A 20227-nucleotide genomic window follows, 5' to 3' on the forward strand; every position below is an offset into this window, starting at 1 on the left:
TTTATTATAAAATGATTTGATCCTTGGAGATAAAAGGATGCCATTAAGCGGGCAGCTAGGTGGCACAGTATATAGAGCATTGAACCTGGAGTCAGGAGGACCTGAATTCAAATTTGTCCTCAGATACTTCATATTTAGTTGTGTGACCTTGGGCAAGTCACTTAATTTCACTGCCTTGCCAAAAAAAAGGGAGCCACTGGATTCACTTAGTGTGGTGGCACTGATAGGATGAATACTTTAGAAAAATCATATTCTAATCTGAGAAGACAGATTTGCAACAGGGTAAAAAGTTATAGAGCTAATTCAGTAGTCTAGGTAATGAGGATGTTAATTAGAATTACTGATATAAAACTGGAGAGAAGACAACATTTTAAGAGGTTACAAAGTTAGAAAAGAAAAACTTTGGTCAAATATTGAATATAACTAAATGACTTGATTGAGAAAGAATTTACAAGGAATCAATAATATCTAGTTGCAGACCTGAATGACATGGCTTTGATAGACCTTTGATAGAAGGGTTTTAATCTTGTTATTTTTGAGATACTTAAAGGACATCTAGTTGAAAATATCCTTAAGATCACAGAAATATAATTGTATCATGAATTAATAGCACAATGACTATACATCATTTAAATACTATTTTAACACACTCTGAAAATAAGGAAAGTGAAAAGCTTAAAAGATTATTAACAACATTATTATTCCTAAGAACAACTAAATTCTATTCTTGAGATATTGGTGAATAAAATTTGAAAATAAAATGTAAGAGTAAAATATATTTAGATATTAGAAACAGCTGTTACTCTATCTTATCACTATATACAATGATATACACTATACAGTGATATAAACTATAAGTGTATTTATATCACTATAGATACATATATTTATATATATTCTAACAGCATATAAACAATTCAATCATGTTAAATGATATTGTAAAGTATTGCAATTATGCAATACTGCAATTGCACCATTCCAGCTATGTGAGCTTTCTTCTTCTCTAGTTTCCTTTTTCAAAATTCAATTTTATTTTTTTTCAGATCTGCATTCCCTTTCTCTTATCTCTCCAATGTCCATTTAGAAAACAAGAAAAACTGCACACTAATGGCAACATTGTGTAATGATCAAATATGTCAGAACTTCCTCTCAGCAGTCCAATAATCAAAGACAATTTTTTTAGGTGATACTGAGAAAGATTAACCTACTTGCTCTAGTTCACATACAAGTAATGTCAGAGAATAGAATTGAATTCAGATCCAATGACTACAAATTCAGTGTTGTTTGAACTGCACGAACTCTTTTGAGTGATAGCCTAATCCTCTACCAATTATACCAAAAGGAACTTAGCATAGTCATTTCCACTTTAACCAAGAGATGAGTTTTCAAAAAGTTACATATATATATATATATATATATACACACACACACACACACACACACACACACACACACACACACACACACACACATAAACACTTTGGAAAGGGAAATGGAACTAAATCACACAAAAAATTGGATTTTGAAAATAGAGAACCTAGTTTTTTTGCTTATAAGTTTTGTTCTTGAAGTCATTAACTGTAAAATAATAAGGGAATTAAAACTTAGAAATCTGATTTTAGAGTATATAATATCTATTAGGATAACCTAAATGCATTAACGTTTCGGCTTCTCTAAAAATCTGAACAAAGAAAGTATCCTTTTAAAATCAATATAAAATTAAATATTCTTTTTGAGAATAAAATCACCCCCTTGATTTTTTATCTTGGAATTTTATCAACTGAAATTTTAAGAGGAATACCCCTATAAATGGGGGAAAAGTTCCAGAACTTTCTTTGACCCAGAACCATCCTAGGTAGGGGAGAGAAGGATCAAGCATGTGTCCCTTTTATCTAAGGACACCTGATTAGGAGATAATGGGTTAGACTCATGGTTCTTGCTGTGACCAAGTAGCCTTGCTTTGTGACCCTTATCATCAGAGTCATTTCAGGACCAACCTGTGCTATTCATGCTTGTAGCCCACTATAGAAGGAAATACACATGTAGCAGTGCCTTCTGATGACAACTGACAGGATGATTACTGTCCTGTCCATAGTAGCTATTGAGATAATTTTCCCTAGCTATATATCAATGAATTATTCACTATCAGGCACCACCACTGTCATTATCATAACATATATTTATCTATATAAAGTGCTTTACTGCTTACAAAGTATTTTCTTTTCAAAGAGGATGAGGAGTAAAGCTGATTTTCCACTTACTAGAGGGAAAAAACACCCTCAATTCTTTAAACAACTCAAAAGATATAAAATGTGACTACTTAAATGCATATATACAAGAGGTGTGTGCACACTGATGATTAATATAACTATCATGCCATGCTCAGTGACTAAATCATATCCTAATTACTGATTTTATTTTTATAACATCTCTGAAGCAAAATGCTTTATGGATCTCTAAAGAGTACTCCAAGCAGTGGGCAGAAAATTAGAATGCAAAGGAGCTGTCAAGTCCTATCAAGCATAGTTCTTGGTTCCACCAATTGAATCTTTCTAGTACACTTGCTGTGTTATTATATCATTATAGGCACATAATTTCTAAGGACGAATAATGCCTACTGATGTATCCCACCATTAAACGTTTAAAAAATGTATATATAATTAGGCTCAGATACAACACAAAACATATTAACAGGATTACCCAAGTATAAGAAGGAAAAGAATTCAATTTTAATGGTTTATAATTTTTCAAACACTTTCACTATAAATTTTCTAACAATATCAAATACAGCATTGATACACAAAGTCATAAAACTAATAATTTCCATATGAGTTGAAAAATAATAACAGGAAATAAACTTTAACAGAAAAATAAAAATATTAATTTACTTAATCTTCAACTTCTTGCAGTTTTGGTCAACCAGTGAATACTTAAAGAAATATTTGGTTAATTGGAAAATAAATGATCTACTTCTAAAGAGAGTGGGTCAAAGAATATTGAAACAATAATTTCAATAATGAGAAAATGAGACATAGCAAATATTGGTGAGAAGAAGCCAAAGAAATACTTAGAAGAAATTTTATCTCTAAACACATCAATAAGAGATAAAGAGCAAATCAATAAATTGAGCATGCAACTAATAATAATAATAATATAAAACAAGTTAAAAATCTCCCATTAAACAGCAAAATAGAAATTCCCCAATAACCCAAAAGATAATCTAATAAAAGTGAAAGTAAAAAAATAACTATAAAACTATTAGCTTGTTTGATGCAAAAAGATAAACTATTGATTCTTTTCATTTAAAAGAAAAGAAGGAGCAGCTAGGTGGCATAGTGGATAGAGCACCGGCCCTGGAGTCAGGAGTACCTGAGTTCAAATCCGGTCTCAGACACTTAATAATTATCTAGCTTTGTGGCCTTGGGCAAGCCACTTAACCTCATTTGCCTTGCAAAAACCTAAAAAAATATCATAAACAAAAATTACAGGAATGAATAAACAATAAATTAAAATGAAATTTTATTAAGAGCTATTTTGTTCAATTTTGTGCCAAGAAAGCTGGCAAACTAAATTAAAAGTATGAACATTAACATAGATATAAATTACCTGGATTAGTAAAAGAAGAAATAAAATATTTAAATAAACCTTAGAAAGAAGTAAATTAAACAAGTAAATGAACTCCCTATAGAAAAAAAATCCCAGAACCAGATCAAACAATTAATTCCTTTACTATATGAACAATTTAGGGGGAGTAGGGGAGAAGATGAAGAAAGACCCCTACCAAATTCCTTCTATGACAAAAATATGTACCTAAACAAGGAAGGGCTAAAACAAAAATGAAAACCAGAGACCAATTTCTCTAATGAAGAGTCAAGTAAAAAATGTTAAATAAAATACCAACAAGAAGACTATAATACTATATTACAAAGATAATATAAGATGATGAACAAATGGGATTTATGACTGGAAGGCAGAACTACTTCAATATTAGTATGTCTTCAAGCATAACTGATCACATAAAAAAGAATTAAAAGTCATATGCTTATATCAACAAATGCAGAAGGGGTTTATGACAAAATATAACACCAATTTCTATTAAAATTATGGAAAACAGAAGAATCAATGGAGAATTTCTTAAAAAAAAGTATTGTCTAACTAAAATCAAGATGGGGAGCTAGGTGGTACAGTAGACAGAGTATTGGGTTTGGAATTAAGAAAAGGATGAGTTCAAATACAGTCTCAGACACTAGCTGTGTGACCCTGGGTAAGTTACTTAACCTTCTTCACCTCAGTTTCCCCATCTATAAACTAATCTGCAAAATAAAATAACAAAGCACTTCAATTTGAGGGAGGGGGTAAGGCAATGGGGCAACCTTGCTCAAGGTCACACAGCTAGGTAATTATTAAGTGTCTGAGAACGGATTTGAATTCAGGTCCTCCTGACTCCAGGTATAGTGCTCTATCCACTGTACCACCTAGCTGCCCCAAATTCAAAATGTTTACCAAGAAAACACAAAATGTGGTCACAAAGAGTCAGATAAAACTGAAATGATTGCAGGAATAAAAAAATTCAAGAACAAGCATTACTTGTACTGGGATAAAATAGAAACCATCTCATTTGGATCAGAGGTGAAGCAAGGATGTGCATAATCACCACTATTATTCAGTCTTGTACTAGAAATTCTAGCTACAGCAATAAAACAAGGTGATGAAGCTAGGATGACAGAGTACCAAAGCATTCAGATTTTCCCAATATTCCATTTGAAACAACTTTAAAATAATACTTCAAACCAATTTGCAGGAGACAGAGCCAACAAAAGGTAAGTATACATTATTCTTCTAGCTTAGGAGAACTTAGGAAGGAAAAAAGAGAGAGATCTGCAACAGAGGTGGACATTGGTCCAGGGCCCACAGGGACAAAACACTAGGAAAGTCACTAGATAGTGATGGAGAGAAGCAGCAGCACCTTCAGGAACATTAAAACATTAAAACACACACACACACACACACACACACACACACACACACACACACACTCAATGGGTAATAGAAATCTATCTTACCCAGTAAGAAGTGAGAAGGGAAGAGTCTAAAAGTTGGGAGTCAAGAAGTGGAAGTGCAGGTAAAGGAAGGCAGTGGTTCAAAACAAAACAGACTTTAGAGGAGGGACAAGGAAAAAAGAGAAAGATAAACAAAAGAAAATAGAATGGAGAAAAATGTATAGTTGGCAAGTGATCATCACAGGACACCACTGTGCTAGCAGTGAAAAATAATTAAAGAAGCCAAAAAGAAATCATTTAAATACCATGGAACCGGGGCGGCTAGGTGGTGCAGTGGATAGAGCACTGGCCCTGGACTCAGGAGGACCTGAGTTCAAATCCAACCTCAGACACTTAATAATTACCTAGCTGCATGGGCTTGGGCTTGGGCAAGCCACTTAAACCTATTGCCTTGCAAAAAACCTAAATGAATGAATGAATGAATGAATGAACAAATGAACAAATAAACAAAACATAAATAAACAGATAGATAGATAGATAGATAGATAGATAGATAGATAGAGATAGATAGATGGATAGATAGATGCCATGGAACCAAAAGCAGGATCACATAAGATTTGGTAGCTACCATATTAAAGGAATGGCATGCTTAGACTAAGATATTCAAAAAGAAAAAAAAAAAGCTGAGATTGCACCAAGAATAACACACCTAAGAAAACTAAGTATAAACTTTCATAAACAATAAAGAACATTTAGTTTAAAAAAAAGAGGAATTTCAAAGATTCCTAGTGAAAAGTCCATAACTGAATAGGAAATATAATTTTTTTTTTGATGAAACAATGTTATTAAGTGACTCGCCCAAGGTCACAGAGCTGGTTTGCACCAAGTGTCTGAGGTCACATTTAAACTCAGGTCCTCCTGACTCCAGCACCACCTACCTGGCACAGAATTTAACTTTTGATTTCAAGGGATGCATAAAAACAGTAAAGAAAAGAGAAATCATAAGGGACTCAATAAGGCTAAATTGTTTGCCTCTCTGAGAAGATGTACATGTATCTTTTAAGGGCAATTAGAAGGATGCTACACAGAAAGAGTCTACCAAAGTGAGATGATTATGTCAGGATGATGTTAAAAAAATGGATGGATAAGAAAAAGGAATGCCCTGGGAAAAGGAGAAAGGAAGGATAAAGAAAATTATTTTCATAAAGGAGTCATGCAAAGTAGATTTTTTATAGTGGAAGGAGAAAAGAGAGGTCAGGCAGTGACTGAATCCATTTATATCTAAATTGGTTTAGAGAGGGGAATATATAAATACACACACATATGCGTACATATTTATATACACACAAACACATGCATATACACATATACATTCAATGAGTAATAGAAATCTATTTTACCCAACAAGAAGTGGGAAGGGAAGGGCATAAAAGTTGGGAGTCAGTAAAAGGAAAGGCAGATAAAAGAAGGCAATGCTCCAAAACAAAATAGACTTTAGAGGAGGGACAAGATGGAAAAAAAAAAAAGAGAGAAAGATGAGCAGAAAAAAATGGGATGGAGGAAAATGCAGAGTTAGTAATCTTACTGTGAGTGTGAATGGAATGAACTTAACTTTAAAACAAAGGAAGATAGAAAATTGGTTTAGAAAACTGTATCCAAAAAAAATATTGTTTATAAGAAATATACTTCAAACAGAGAGTCACACACACTAGTTAAAATCAGTTGCTGGAACAAAATCTATTACACTTCAACTGAAAAAAAGGCATAATCTCTCAAAGTATGCCTAATTAAAAGGGGATAAGTAGGGAACTATATCTTACTAAATGGTAACATAGATAATTTAGTAATTTCTAACTAGAGATTTTTAATTTATTCTAGCTTTTTTAACTGTATGCCCAAGTCATTGATTGTCTCTGTATTTTATTTATATAAGCATTCAGAGATATAAAATTTCCCCTGTTAACTGCTTTGGCTGGATCCTATAAATTCTGATATCAGATCTCATTGCTATCATTGTTCTGGATGGAACTGTTGATTATTACTATGAATTGTTGTCTGATCCACTCCTTATTACATGTAATTTATAATACATCATTATCTGAAAAGGAGGCATCTAATATTTCTACCTTTTTGCATTTGATTGTAAGATTTCTTTGACTTATCAAAGCTTCTGTTTTTGATATAGGTGTCAAGCATTACAGATAATAAGGTATATTCTTTTCTATCCCCATTCAATATTTTGTTTAATATTAAACATATGTACTAGAACATATGGCGTCCAAAATGTAAAAGAAAGAATTAAATGAAATACAAGAGTAATGAGGCAATAGAACAATACTAATAATCTCATGCAGGGACCTCAACTTTTTCTCTCAGAGTAGGATAAATATATTAGGATATAAAAATCTCACAAGAAAATTCAGAAAAACAGAAATACTAAATGCATGCTCAGATCTTAACACAATAATAATTATAATTAATAAAAGGCAGTGAAAACCTAGATTAAAAGTTATAAAATATGATCCACCTAAAGAGTAGATTCAAAAAAAGAGAAAAGAAAAAGCAATAATTTAGTTAAAGAAAATGGTAACAATCAGAAACTATCCCAAAATTTATGGGAAGTAGTCAAAGAAATACTCTTTTACTTTATTTATATCTTTGAATGTATACATCAATGTAAGAGATAAAAGGACATGCAATTAAAAAAAGGAAAAGAAAAAGAACAAATTAAAAATATCCAGTTAAATGGTATAGGTATGTGATAGAACACTATTGTTCTATTAGAAACCAGGAGGGATGGAATTCAGGGAAGCCTGGAAGAATTTGCATGAACTGATGCTGAGTGAGATGAGCAGAACCAGAAAAACATTGTACACCCTAATAGCAACATGGGGGTGATGATCAAACTTAATGAACTTGCTTGTTCCATCAATGCAACAATCAGGCACAATTTTGGGATATCTGTGATGGAGACTACCATCTGTATCCAGAGAAAGAATTATAGAGTTTAAACAAAGGCCAAAGAAGACTACCTTTAATTTTTAAAAAAGCCCATTAGCTTATTATGTAATTTTGCTATCTCTTATACTTTATTTTTTTCCCCTAAGGATATGATTTCTCTCTCATCACATTCAACTTAGATCAATGTATATCATAGAAACAATGTAAACACTAACAGACTGCTTTTGGGGGGGAGGAAGTGAGATTAGGGGAATAATTGTAAAATTCAAAATAAATAAAATTTTTAAAATCTCCAGTTAAATAATCAAATGTAAACCCTGAAAATCAAAGTTGATAATCTTTTTAAAATGAACTAAAGAATTAGGAGTTGGTTTTATGAAAAAAATACAAATCATTGGTTAATTTAATTAATTAGTTAATTGACTAGTATCCAAAATGAAAAGGGTGAATACATTACCAATAAAGATGAAATTAAAGCAATTATTATGTTATTTTATCCAATTACATCCCAATAAAACTGCCAGTTTAAATAAAGGATGAATATTTAGAAAACATAAATTGTGCAGATTAACAGAAGAAGAAATAGGATACTTAAATAAGCCTATCTGAGAAAAAAAATGAATAATACATTAATATCCTTTCTAAGGAAAAAAATTTCCAGCATGAGATGAATTCACAAGTGAAACTTATCAAACATTTAAGGAACAATTAATACCAAATTATATAAACTGTTTTTAAAAATAGGAAAAGAAAAAGTCCTCTTTCATAACACAGATATGATTTATACACCTAAGCCAAGGAGAGCAAAATGGAAAAAAAAAACTAGAGACTAACAATATTGTTGCAAAGATTTTAAATGAAATACCATCAAAGAGATTGCAGCAATATATTACAAAGATCTTTTACTATGAGCATTTGGGATTTATATCAGTAATGTGAGTTGCTTCAATATTAGGAAAGTTAAGCATAATTTGTCATATCAACATAAAAACAAAAATCAGATATCAATAGGTAAAGGAAAAGCCTTTAACAAAGATGTAATACCATTTCTATTAAAAAGCTAAAAAATTTAGAAATAAATGGAAATTTTTCCAAATTTATAAGCAGTATCTATTGAAAGAAAAGAGCAAGCATTATTTGTAATGGAGGACAAACTAAAAGCCTTTCCAATAAGATCTGGGTTAAGCAAGGATATCCATTATCACCACTATTATTCAATATTATATTGGAAAAATATGAGAAAAGTAAGTTGAAAGAATAAGAATAGGCATCAAGACAACAAAAATGATTCTTTTCAAATGATATGATGGGAATTGGAGATTTCTAGGAAATCAATAAAAAAATCTAGCTGAAACAATTAACTTTAGCAAAGTGCAAGATGTGAAATAAATCCATAAAATTAATCAGCAGTTTTATATATATATATATATATATATATATATATATATATATATGTATGTATGTATATGAAATCAAAAAATCCAGCAAGAAAAAGTGAAAAGGGAAATTCCATTTAAAACTACTACAGACAATACAACATACTTCAGAGTCTACCTGCCAAGACAAACTAAGAGATCATATGAACATAATTACAGAAAATCTTTCACACATAGACAGATCTAAGTGTTCATGGGTAGGCTGAACTAATATAAAAATGACAAGTGTATCTAAGATAATTACCTATTCAGTACCACATCAACCAAAGAATTATTTTATAGAACTAAAAAAATAATTCATTTAGAAAAAATTTTTTGGAATATCAAGGGAATCAATTAAAAAACGCAAAGGAAGCCAGTCTTGAAATTTCAAATATCAAAGCATATTATAAAGCAGTAATCATCAAAATAATCAGGCACTGGAACAGAAACAGAATGAGAGATCAGTGGCATAGGTACAAAATATACAGTAGTACAAAAGCACGTAAGTACAAAAATATACAGTAGTAAATGACCATAGTAATCTAGTGTTTGACAGATCAAAAAAATTCCAAGCTTTGGGGGGTAAGAACTCAAGATTTGACAAAAATTGCTGAGAACACTGAAATCAAGCTATCAGAAATGAGACATAGACCAACATCTCACATCATATAGCAAGATAACATCAACATGAATAAATAATTTAGAGACAATAGGTTACATAAGTAAATTAGAGGAGAATGAAAAAATGCACCTGTCAGATTTATGGATAAGGAATGACCACAGAAGAGATAGGGAGGATTAAGAAAAGAAAAACACAATCGTGTTTACATGAAATTAAAAGAATTGAAGGCAAACAAAATTAATTTAGTTAGAATTAGAAGGAAAATAGGAAAACTGGAGAAGAATCGTTTATAGCAAGAGTCTCTGAAAAAGGATTCATTTCTCAAATATATTAGGAACTCAGTCAAATTTTCAAAAATAAGAGCCATTCTCCTCTTGATAGTCAAGAAATAAAAGCTATCAGTAGTCATGTAAAAATGATTTTGTCATTAATTATTATAGAAAAAAATCTTAAATGAACTCTGAAGCCCCTAACTAAAATGACAGAAAATGAAAATAATAAAAGTTGAAGGGAAAGTGGGAAAATAATGTACCTTTATGCACTGCTGGTAGAATTGTGAACTGGTCTGACTAATCTGGAGAACAATTTGGAACTATGTCCAAAAGGTTATGTGACTAAATAATACCATTGCTGGGTCCTGTTTCCCAAAGAAATCAAAGAAGGAGTTCAAATATGACCTCAAAGACTTGACATTTTGTAGCTGTGTAACCTGGAAAAGTACTTAAACATAACTGATTCATCAATTTTTTTTAAAAAGAAATAATAAATAGAATTATATAACAAAAACCTAGGGAGATTTAAATGAATTAATGCAAAGTGAAATGAGCAGAATCAAAAGAACAGTAATAGCAATTGTACACAGTAATAGCAATATTTCAATGATGATAAACTATGACAGACTTAGCTGTTCTGATCAATATAATAATTCAAGGCAATGGCAAAGGACTTAATAACGAAAAATGCTGCACTTAATATAGATCTGATGAAGTCTGTGTACAATTTGAAGCATGTATTTAACTTTTAAAAAAAAATATGGATAAAATAGGAATGCTTTACAAGATTTCATCTGTATAATGGAGATTATATTACTTGCTCTCTCAACATGTGGGTAAAGAGCTATGAGAAAGGAAAAAATTTTGTATCCAAAATAGTGAATGTTATATGTATTATATATGCATTCATGAATGTATGTATGTATGTATGCAAACACATGAATGTATATAATGCAAACAAGTATTAGAATCATTTTATTAATTCTATTCTCTATTAAAAATGAGTAAGAGAATTGATTTTCTAGTGAACATTTGAGAATTACTAAGAAAATGTTAAATGTTTATTGTATCATAAAAGGAAAATATTTCACATTCAACAGTACATATAATTAAATTATAAAAAAACAGAATTATGCAATTTAAAGATATTCCTTGGAAACTAAGTGTAATGATCATATGATACACATGCTTAGGGTTCTTATTGTGTGATGCTATATTTGAATGTCAGTAGGACTGACTGACAATGCATTATATTCATCAATTTTTTAATCGGCATAATTATAATGATGTAACAAAAATGCTTGCAAATTATTAAATAGACTATTTGGGTGAAATGATAAAATCCAATTATTATATTCTTTCTTGAAAATTAAAATAATCCATGAACCACTTAAATATCAGTCACCATTCAAAGTCAGCAGTAGAAAGAACAATTCAAGGAAGGTAAGAGAATCAATAAGAATAGGGTGACATCAAAGCAGATTAAGCAGAAATAATGGTATGGTAAACAGTGACCCAAAAAAGGAATAGAAAAAAAAAAGATTTTTTTTAAGCACAAGTGGCATTTGTGGAGGCAAACAAAAATACAAAGGTCACTGACAGATCTATATTAAATGTAGTATATTCATAATCCATGTGAAATATTTTGTTTTTTAGTTAGGAGATTAAAAAGAAGCAATAAATATTCATAAACTCTCTGTTATGTAAAGTTATTCATATGATCAGAGTATTAGAGGAATTATTTTATATCTACAAGGACATGCTTCTAATAGAAAATAAACATACTTTTTTTCCTTTTTCCACTTCCTTCCTGTTACTTTAATTTAACCAATTCATAAAATACTTGAAACATATCTCTTCAGGGTCCTCCAAAGTAGATTTCAGGATACAGTACCCTAAATATTGATGTCACTTCCAAAGTTTTTAAAAAATCCTTTTTAGACAAATAAAAGTAGTAAAATTTAATATGTGAAAATATTGCACTATACCTGGATAATCTTCTGATACATGTACCGAATAGGATACACTGCAAGAAAGAAAAAAAGAAAGAGGTGAACAAAATATTGCAAAGTTGACTTGCTTGATTTTTTTCCAAAAACCCTAGATTATCCATTCAAAATAGTCATACATGAATTGCAATCAAGAAAATAAATATTCTGATATCTTAACAAAGATAGATCATGTTACAGAATTTATATCATTTATCTTATTTTATATATATACATATACATATATAGTGAAAATAATATAGTCAATAATAAATGACTCAATATTAACCTGTAGTCCAGAATGGAAACAATCTTATCACAAGACCTAATACATTAAGAAAAGCAAAAGCAAGATTTCATGCACTAACTATATCTATTTTATCAGGCATATTTTCTTAATTAGAAAAATACCACTTAATATATTTTATATTCGCTTTTAAATTTCACACATTATTTTTAACATAGTGTTGATGATGATGATATGATGTTTGTCCTTCATTCTCGAAGACCATGACATCAGGGAGGTGATGCCATAACAAGCACATGAATTGAATTTGAGTGAGGGGGTGCTTTACTAAGTCATCAGCGTCATTTTCTCATCCAAAGTCATCTGAGTTCAGTGGTCAGATATGAATCATGGGGACCGGAGATGGAACCTCAAATTGAGGCAATCTAGGCTGTGACTTGCCCAAGGTCGCAAAGCTAGTGAATTACAAGTATCTGAGCTGATATTCAAATTCCTTTCATCCTGACTCGAAGGCCAGTGCTTTATCCAATGCTTGGCCATCAAGCTGTCCTTTTAATATAGTAGAATATGGTTATATTATTAATATATTTACATACATGTATACATATATGTGTATACACACATATGTAAATTGTCTAGCATGATTCTGAAGGTAAAAGCCTTGAGTTCAAAACTCAACTCTGACACTGGCTTGCTAGGAGACTTTGGAAAGTCACTTAGTCTCATCCATAAAAATGAAATCATTCACTAGAATATTTTTGAGAACCTTCTTTGTCTAGATTTATATGACTAATAAATTTTTCATTTTATGTGTATATATAACCTTGCCATTAGTGAAGAATTAGAAAGAAAATAAAAGAAATAAATACCCTTATTAAGAAAATATGCATCCAATACATAAAAAGATGCAGCATGATAATATATCAGTTGAGTGAAATATAATGGCTGTGTGATCACAGAATTTGTATTATGCAAAACTTAATAGATGTTATATAATTTGCATAAAGAACTTCTGGCAGAGATCAGTATCTTCTCTAAAAATTGGAATCTTAGAAAATGGAATAAGAAACCTAAAATGATAGGTGACTTGCCCAAAGTGGCTATTCAACCAATATGTGTAAGATGGAAACTGAATTTAGTATTTCTTCTTCCTACTCCTCAAATCCACAAAAATATCAGCTCATAAGTGTTCATTTTCTCTCTCTCTCTCTCTCTCTCTCTCTCTCTCTCTCTCACACACATACACACACACACACACACACACACACACACACACACATGCACACACACAAACACCACACATACACACACACACACACACACACACATAAAATAGGGAGGGTGGCCAGGAATTGGGGAATGGATGAATAATAAGCCATGGTATATGAATGCGATGGAATACTATTGTCCTCTAAGAAATGATGAAGGGGATGAGAAATTTAGGAAGGCCTGTACAAGCTGATATAGACTTAAGTAGGCAGAATCAGGAAAATAATTATACAATAACAAGGATATTATAAAGATAGTCAACTTTATTAAAGACTGAGCAACACAATGATCAACATCAATTCCAAAGGGATTCCCTAAAACTTGCTATCCACATCTAATGAGCAAGTGTTTTCAAAATACAGATTGATGCATGTTTCTTCCTCTAATTCTTTTTTTTTCCCTCTTTTTTCATTTTGGACATAGTTATTATGGTCATTTGTTTTGTTTGACTGCACATATGTAATGGGCTTTCTTTTTTCTTGCCTTCTCAAAGGATGAGGGAAAGGAAGAAAAGAAGGAAAAAATTGAAACACAAAATAGAATTTAATTTAATTTTTTTACATAAAATTTTTAAAAGAATGCAATTACTGTAATGGGATATATCAACTAAACTAACTAAGCTTTCATTTACTCTCATTAAGAGGATTTATTGGCTTTTTTATATGTTTCAATATTTTAAATTTGACAAATTCTAAATAAAAATCTTATTTGATCAATGTCAATACTCATACATTTTTCTACCCATACATTAATCTATTCTCTCAGAAATTAACCCAGTAATGGGCAAGCATCTAGGTACTTGTTTCACCTGACTTTCTTCACACAGTAATCAGTCTTTTTACTCTTTTCCATTAATGTTCTTGCCTTCCTAATTCATTAATTCTACTCACCTTTTTATTTCTCAACTGAACCTCTATTTATATTTCCATATACTAACATGACATTGCCCCTCACACATGGACACCAATTGAAGGAAAAAACACTCCTTAGAGTACTCCAGATAAGAGGTGATAAAAGCAGGTTCATGGTGTACATGAAAGACTAAAGAAATATTGCTGAGTTATTTTAGAGAAAGAATTTGGTAATGGATTGAATAAATACTCTAAATGATGGAGAATTGAAATTAAGGTAACAGAGAATAATGAGCAGCATGGGAAATTAGGAGGTAAGCTGGTTTTGATTGGAAATTAATTTAGATAAGAACATCTAAGTAGAGATGTTCTGAAAAAGAACTAGCCCAAGAATTCATGTCAAAAGTTGAGAAGAAAGCAAAAATTTAAGATATCACAACAAGGTTAAAGCAAAATCTGTGAGATAGAGTCCAATCACAGAAGGAAGGAGTTAACAGAGAGGAGATTAAAGAGTCAAGGTATGAGTCATCTAAATCAGGGAATAGGAGGCAAAAAATAATGGCTTTGAATTTGTGAATATCTCTACATTAATACACAATTATGTCAATATGAACATTTATAACATTACTTCAAGTGATCTGATGATATGAACAAGAGTAACTCGAAGTAACTATATAACCAAGTAATTAAATGTAGTGTTTTCTATAGAGATGGTAGAGAGGAATGTGAAATTGGTTTGGGTCAGGCCAAAGCAGGTCTTCTATTCTCCTATTTGGTTATATTGTGAATTAGGGCCTCTATTGGAATCTCACTAACAGGTTAAAAATGTACAGATAAGATTCAAACAAGGATAGGTAGCAAAGGATGATATCAAGAATTCTAAAGTTGGGAATGAACTGATGCTTGCAATCAATGCAAAGGTCAATAAAGAGGGTTTTTTTATTAGTTATTGTTGGGAGGAAGAAAAAAAAAGCTCGAGAAGGAATGTGATCATTGATTTGGGGGATAATGCAACAATTAACAGAAAGGAATTCGTTTACGCTTTCTTTGTGAAAGAAAATGACTCTCATAATGCTTTGTATGAAACAAAAATAAACCATAAAAAATAGACAATTAAAACTCAAGTGAACAAATAAAATAGCAAGTTGGTGCTTACTCTCAGACAAACACAGCAATGAAACAATTTCAAGACACTAAGCATAAAAGCATATGCAAATTTGAGTGCTGAACCACTGCTGCTAATTTTGAAAAATCTTTCAGTCAATTTATCAACCATTATTAATAGTCTACTATTACTGAGATACTGAGATAAGCAGAGACACAAAAAAAGGGAAAGATGATTCATAATCATATTATATTTCTGTGGAGAAAACAATACGTATATAAAAACTAAGTTCTCAAGTATCTTCCATTTGAATAGCAAGAATAAAGTTATCTCTGTTGCATACAGAACTACTGGAAGTAGATTTGCAAAAATATTAAGGATAGGAGTGGTAATTTAGGTAAAAAAGATGAAGAAAAGCTCCCATTAAAAAAAAGTGGAACAAGTCGGATATTTTCCTAAGTCAATTATCTTGACTAATTCCTGGGACAATTCCAGACCACATTATTAAAGTTGTGGTCTGTGAGCACTTAGAAAGTGGAAGTGGTCAGGCATGATTGTAAACAAGTGAATGATCATGGATCCATGAAAAAACAAAGCATATCTGTTAAACCTCATTTCCTATTTTGAAATAATAACTACCCGGACAGTCAAATCAAGGGAATTCTCTAGACAACACCATTGATTTAGAGATAGGAGGAGTTTTTCATTTTATAGATTAAGAACAGAGTCCACAAGAATTTTAAGGGCTTGCTCAAGGTCCATACTGTAAGCAAGTAAGAGGGTAGGATATAAACCCAATTCTTCTGAATCCAAATCCAGTGCTTTTCTCATGATGATGCTTATTTTTAGACAAAGCAAAGTAGGTAAGTATATCTTTGTGAAGCACTTGGAGTGATATGGCCTAATTGATGGAACTTCAGAATGTTTTGAATGACCAGACAAGAACTTTGATGTATATTAAATGACAGAATTGGATCCAAAGAAAATCACTCTCATCTTTGTTCAAGCAACACTTTTAAATGAAGACTTTTCTACTTGCTCTGATTGTAGGACCCTCAAAACTTCAAAATTATTTATTATCTATTTGCACATGCTATTTTATGTAAATTTTATCTCCTTCCCAGAATATCATCTCCTAGAGAGTAGATAGGGGTTATTTTATTTTTGCCCTTATATCCCTAATACCCAGTAGAGAGAATGCTACATAGGGGTCTAATTAAGGCCCCTACAGGGGCCCTTGTTAATTCATTTATTGAACTATTAGACCTTAAAATTAGAGAGAATCCCAATAACCCTTTATATAATTTGAAGGACTCTCATTTGAAAGAGCTTAGTCTTGTTCTTCTCTACTGGACAGAAGAACTAAGAACAATGGATGGAGTTGTAGATTTGACTTGGTGAAGTGGGTTCCTTTTTTGTATCATTGCTGTTAAGAGAAAATATGTTGGCATGTGATATGAAGAATATTCTTGGGACAGCTAGGTGGTGCAGTGGATAGAGCACTATTTCTGGAGTCAGGAGGACCTGACCTGAGTTCAAATCCAGTCTCAAACATTTAATAATTTCCTAGCTCTGTGTTCTTGGGCAAGTAATTTAACCCCATTGCCTTGCCAAAAAATATATTCTTTTCATTGGAAGTTTTAAGCAATCACTTCATGTAAAGGTAACTTTTCAAGAATGATCTACGCAAAATTCTTCCTCAAGCACAGTTTGAATTACAGGCAGCAGAGGTTATTTGTAAATCTGAGAAACTACTTTACTATGGTGAGTTTCTAAAATTCAAAACAGGCTTCAACCTAGAAAAATCAATATCGAAAAATTGTTTCTAGCTAGTGTTTTGGAAGGGTTACTATCGTTCAGTTCTAGTTCTTGATCTGATTAGAAGCAAATAAGTCTGATTGAAAAGGGATGAGGATTGAACCAAAAAAAAATTATTCTATCCTACCCATCACTCATTAACAGGTCTGCAATATTCCAACCAATCAGACTCCTTATAGAGAGACTTATAGGCTGAATTATAGAGAAGATAGCTAGATTAGATAGAGAAACATCTACAAAATAAAATAACACTATAAAAGTTATAAGTATAAATAATATATCATAGAAAGGAAAACATATTCCCTTCTTTTCCTTTTTAACCTTTTGACCCATGCCCATTTGTCTTAATACATTCCAACCTTCAAGTATGGATGTGGAAAAAGATAAAATAGACAAAAGTGAAATCTTACATGAATTTTATACTACCTGAAGAAATGCACTATTTTTTCCTTTTTGTATAATTATCTACATTAATTTTTAAAAATCTTAATTGAATACCATTTTTCTATAAGAAATGATGAGCAGGTAGATTTCAGGAAAACCTAGAATGATTTACATGAATGTATGCTGAGTGAAGTATACAGAACCAGGAGAACATTGAATACAGTAATAGTAACATTATGTGATACAACTCTGATAGACTTAGCTCTTCTCAGCAATAACAGAGACCAAAGACAATTATAAAAGACTTTTAATGGGAAATACCATCCACAACTAGAGAAAGAACTATGGTGTCTGTTTCTAATTCCTTGCCACTACAAAAAGAGCTGCTATAAATATTTTTGTACATTGGAAATTGAGGGGTTGCCCATCAATTGGAGAATGGCTGAACAAGCTATGGTATATGAATGTTAAGGACTACTATTGCTCTATAAGAAACCATGAACTTTAAGAAACATGGAAAGAATTACATTAACGGATGCTGAGCAAAGGGAGCAGAACTAAGAGAACATTGTATACATTAAGAACAACATTGTGAGTTGATCAGCTATGATGGATACAAGCAATTCAAAGATCAAAGACAACCCTAGGAGATCTGTTATGGACAATGCCATCACATCTAGAGAAAAAAAAAAGCAAGACTACAGAATCTAAATGATTTTTCCTTCCTAGATCAGGGTTTTCTTTCTTTTTCCCTTAGTTCTAATTCTTCTTACACAAAATGACTAATATGTAAATATGTTAAACACAAATGTACATGTACAACTTTTACCAGACTTTGTCACCAAGAAGAGGGAAGGGAGGGTCACAGAAAAATGTGTAACTTATAAATTTACAATTGGATGAATGTTGAAAAACTACCATAGCATGTAATTGAAAAATAAATCTATAAAAAAAATAACTAGGGAGTCTGAATGCAGATCAAAAAGCATACTATTTTCACTCTTTTAATTGGTTGGTTTTTTCCTTTCTCATGATTTTTCCCTTTTTTTCCAAATTCTTTCACAAAATAACTAATATGGACATATGTTTAATATGTTGCATAACCTATATCAGATTGCTTTCTATCTTGGGGAAGGGAGAGGGAAAGGAAAGAAGCAGAAGAATTTGGAACTCAAAAGTTTACAAACATAAATATGAAAACTATCTTTACATGTAATTGGAAAACGATACTATTAAGATAAAAAAGACTTAATTTAATTCCCCTTTTTCCTCCTGTTAACTCCCAGCCCCAACTACCACCACAGAAAATGTAGTACCATTTTGGTACCCACAGAATCAGGTGGGGTTTCCACAACCAATCAGTATTTCAATAAGCACAGCAGATGGGGGAAAGAAAACCAACAAAATGATTCATCAGCTCCTTGTATCACAGCATATCCTAGGTAATAGAGCAGAAGGAAAATCACCAGGACTGTAAAATCCTAATCAGCTTCACATTGTGCCTTACAGAGTTCCTAGGGAAAGAATTCTGTGCAAAGATAGACATGGATGATTTAGCTGTTAGACCTCACAAGTAGGAAAAAAAGTACTACAGTTGAAATAGAGTTAGAACTAAGATCAACATGTATTGTAAACAGTAAATGTGAAGATACAAGTAGATATATGATTAAACATAAGGAAGAATAAAGAATACCCGATCAAAAAACCACAAAGAGAAAAAAGAATTCAAGAGCTGCCTATGAATCAAACACTGGAAAAAAGAAACCAATGAGAAAGCATTTTTCAACAATATGCTGGAATATCCTAAATTATGATCTAATGTAGGTACCATTCTGAAAAATACATATTTATATAAGATTTCATTAATTGATTAAATCTGTATAGTAGATAGATGGTTTATTTTATATATATGACCTACTTCACAGTTTTGTTGAATATAAAACACTCAATAAACTACAGTGTTAGAATAATTTTTGATGTTAATATAACTGTCATTTATACATGAAATTTGATCCCAAGTTATAATTAGAGATGTCAAAAATATATCTGCTTCTAAAGTGGGAGTGCAAATTTTCCTTCTTACATCACATCATAGCAGCTACAGTGGAACTCAGATATTCCAATTGAAAAATGTGTGGAGAAAAGAAGCCCCACATATTCCAAGTAATTTCCAGGAAGTTATAAGATATCCCTAGAGGCAATAGGAAAATAAATTAGATATTTTTAATGTTCTTTATGTTTGAAGCTTTATAGAGAACTAGAAATTATTTTCCTATAACTTATATTATCAAA

The 20227-nt window shown here is 31.4% G+C and overlaps 1 protein-coding gene across 1 annotated transcript in view; it reads right to left on the reverse strand.

The window, feature by feature from the left end:
* PARP8 (poly(ADP-ribose) polymerase family member 8) overlaps positions 1-20227 on the reverse strand; it is a 234471-nt gene that overhangs the window by 105526 nt on the left and 108718 nt on the right. Inside the window, exon 3 of the mRNA XM_074206602.1 lies at positions 12262-12299. Coding sequence (XP_074062703.1) covers positions 12262-12299 — 38 coding nt within the window. The remainder of the gene's footprint in view (positions 1-12261; positions 12300-20227) is intronic.

This window comes from Macrotis lagotis, chromosome X (assembly GCF_037893015.1).
Source record: "Macrotis lagotis isolate mMagLag1 chromosome X, bilby.v1.9.chrom.fasta, whole genome shotgun sequence".
Lineage (NCBI taxonomy): Eukaryota > Metazoa > Chordata > Mammalia > Peramelemorphia > Peramelidae > Macrotis > Macrotis lagotis.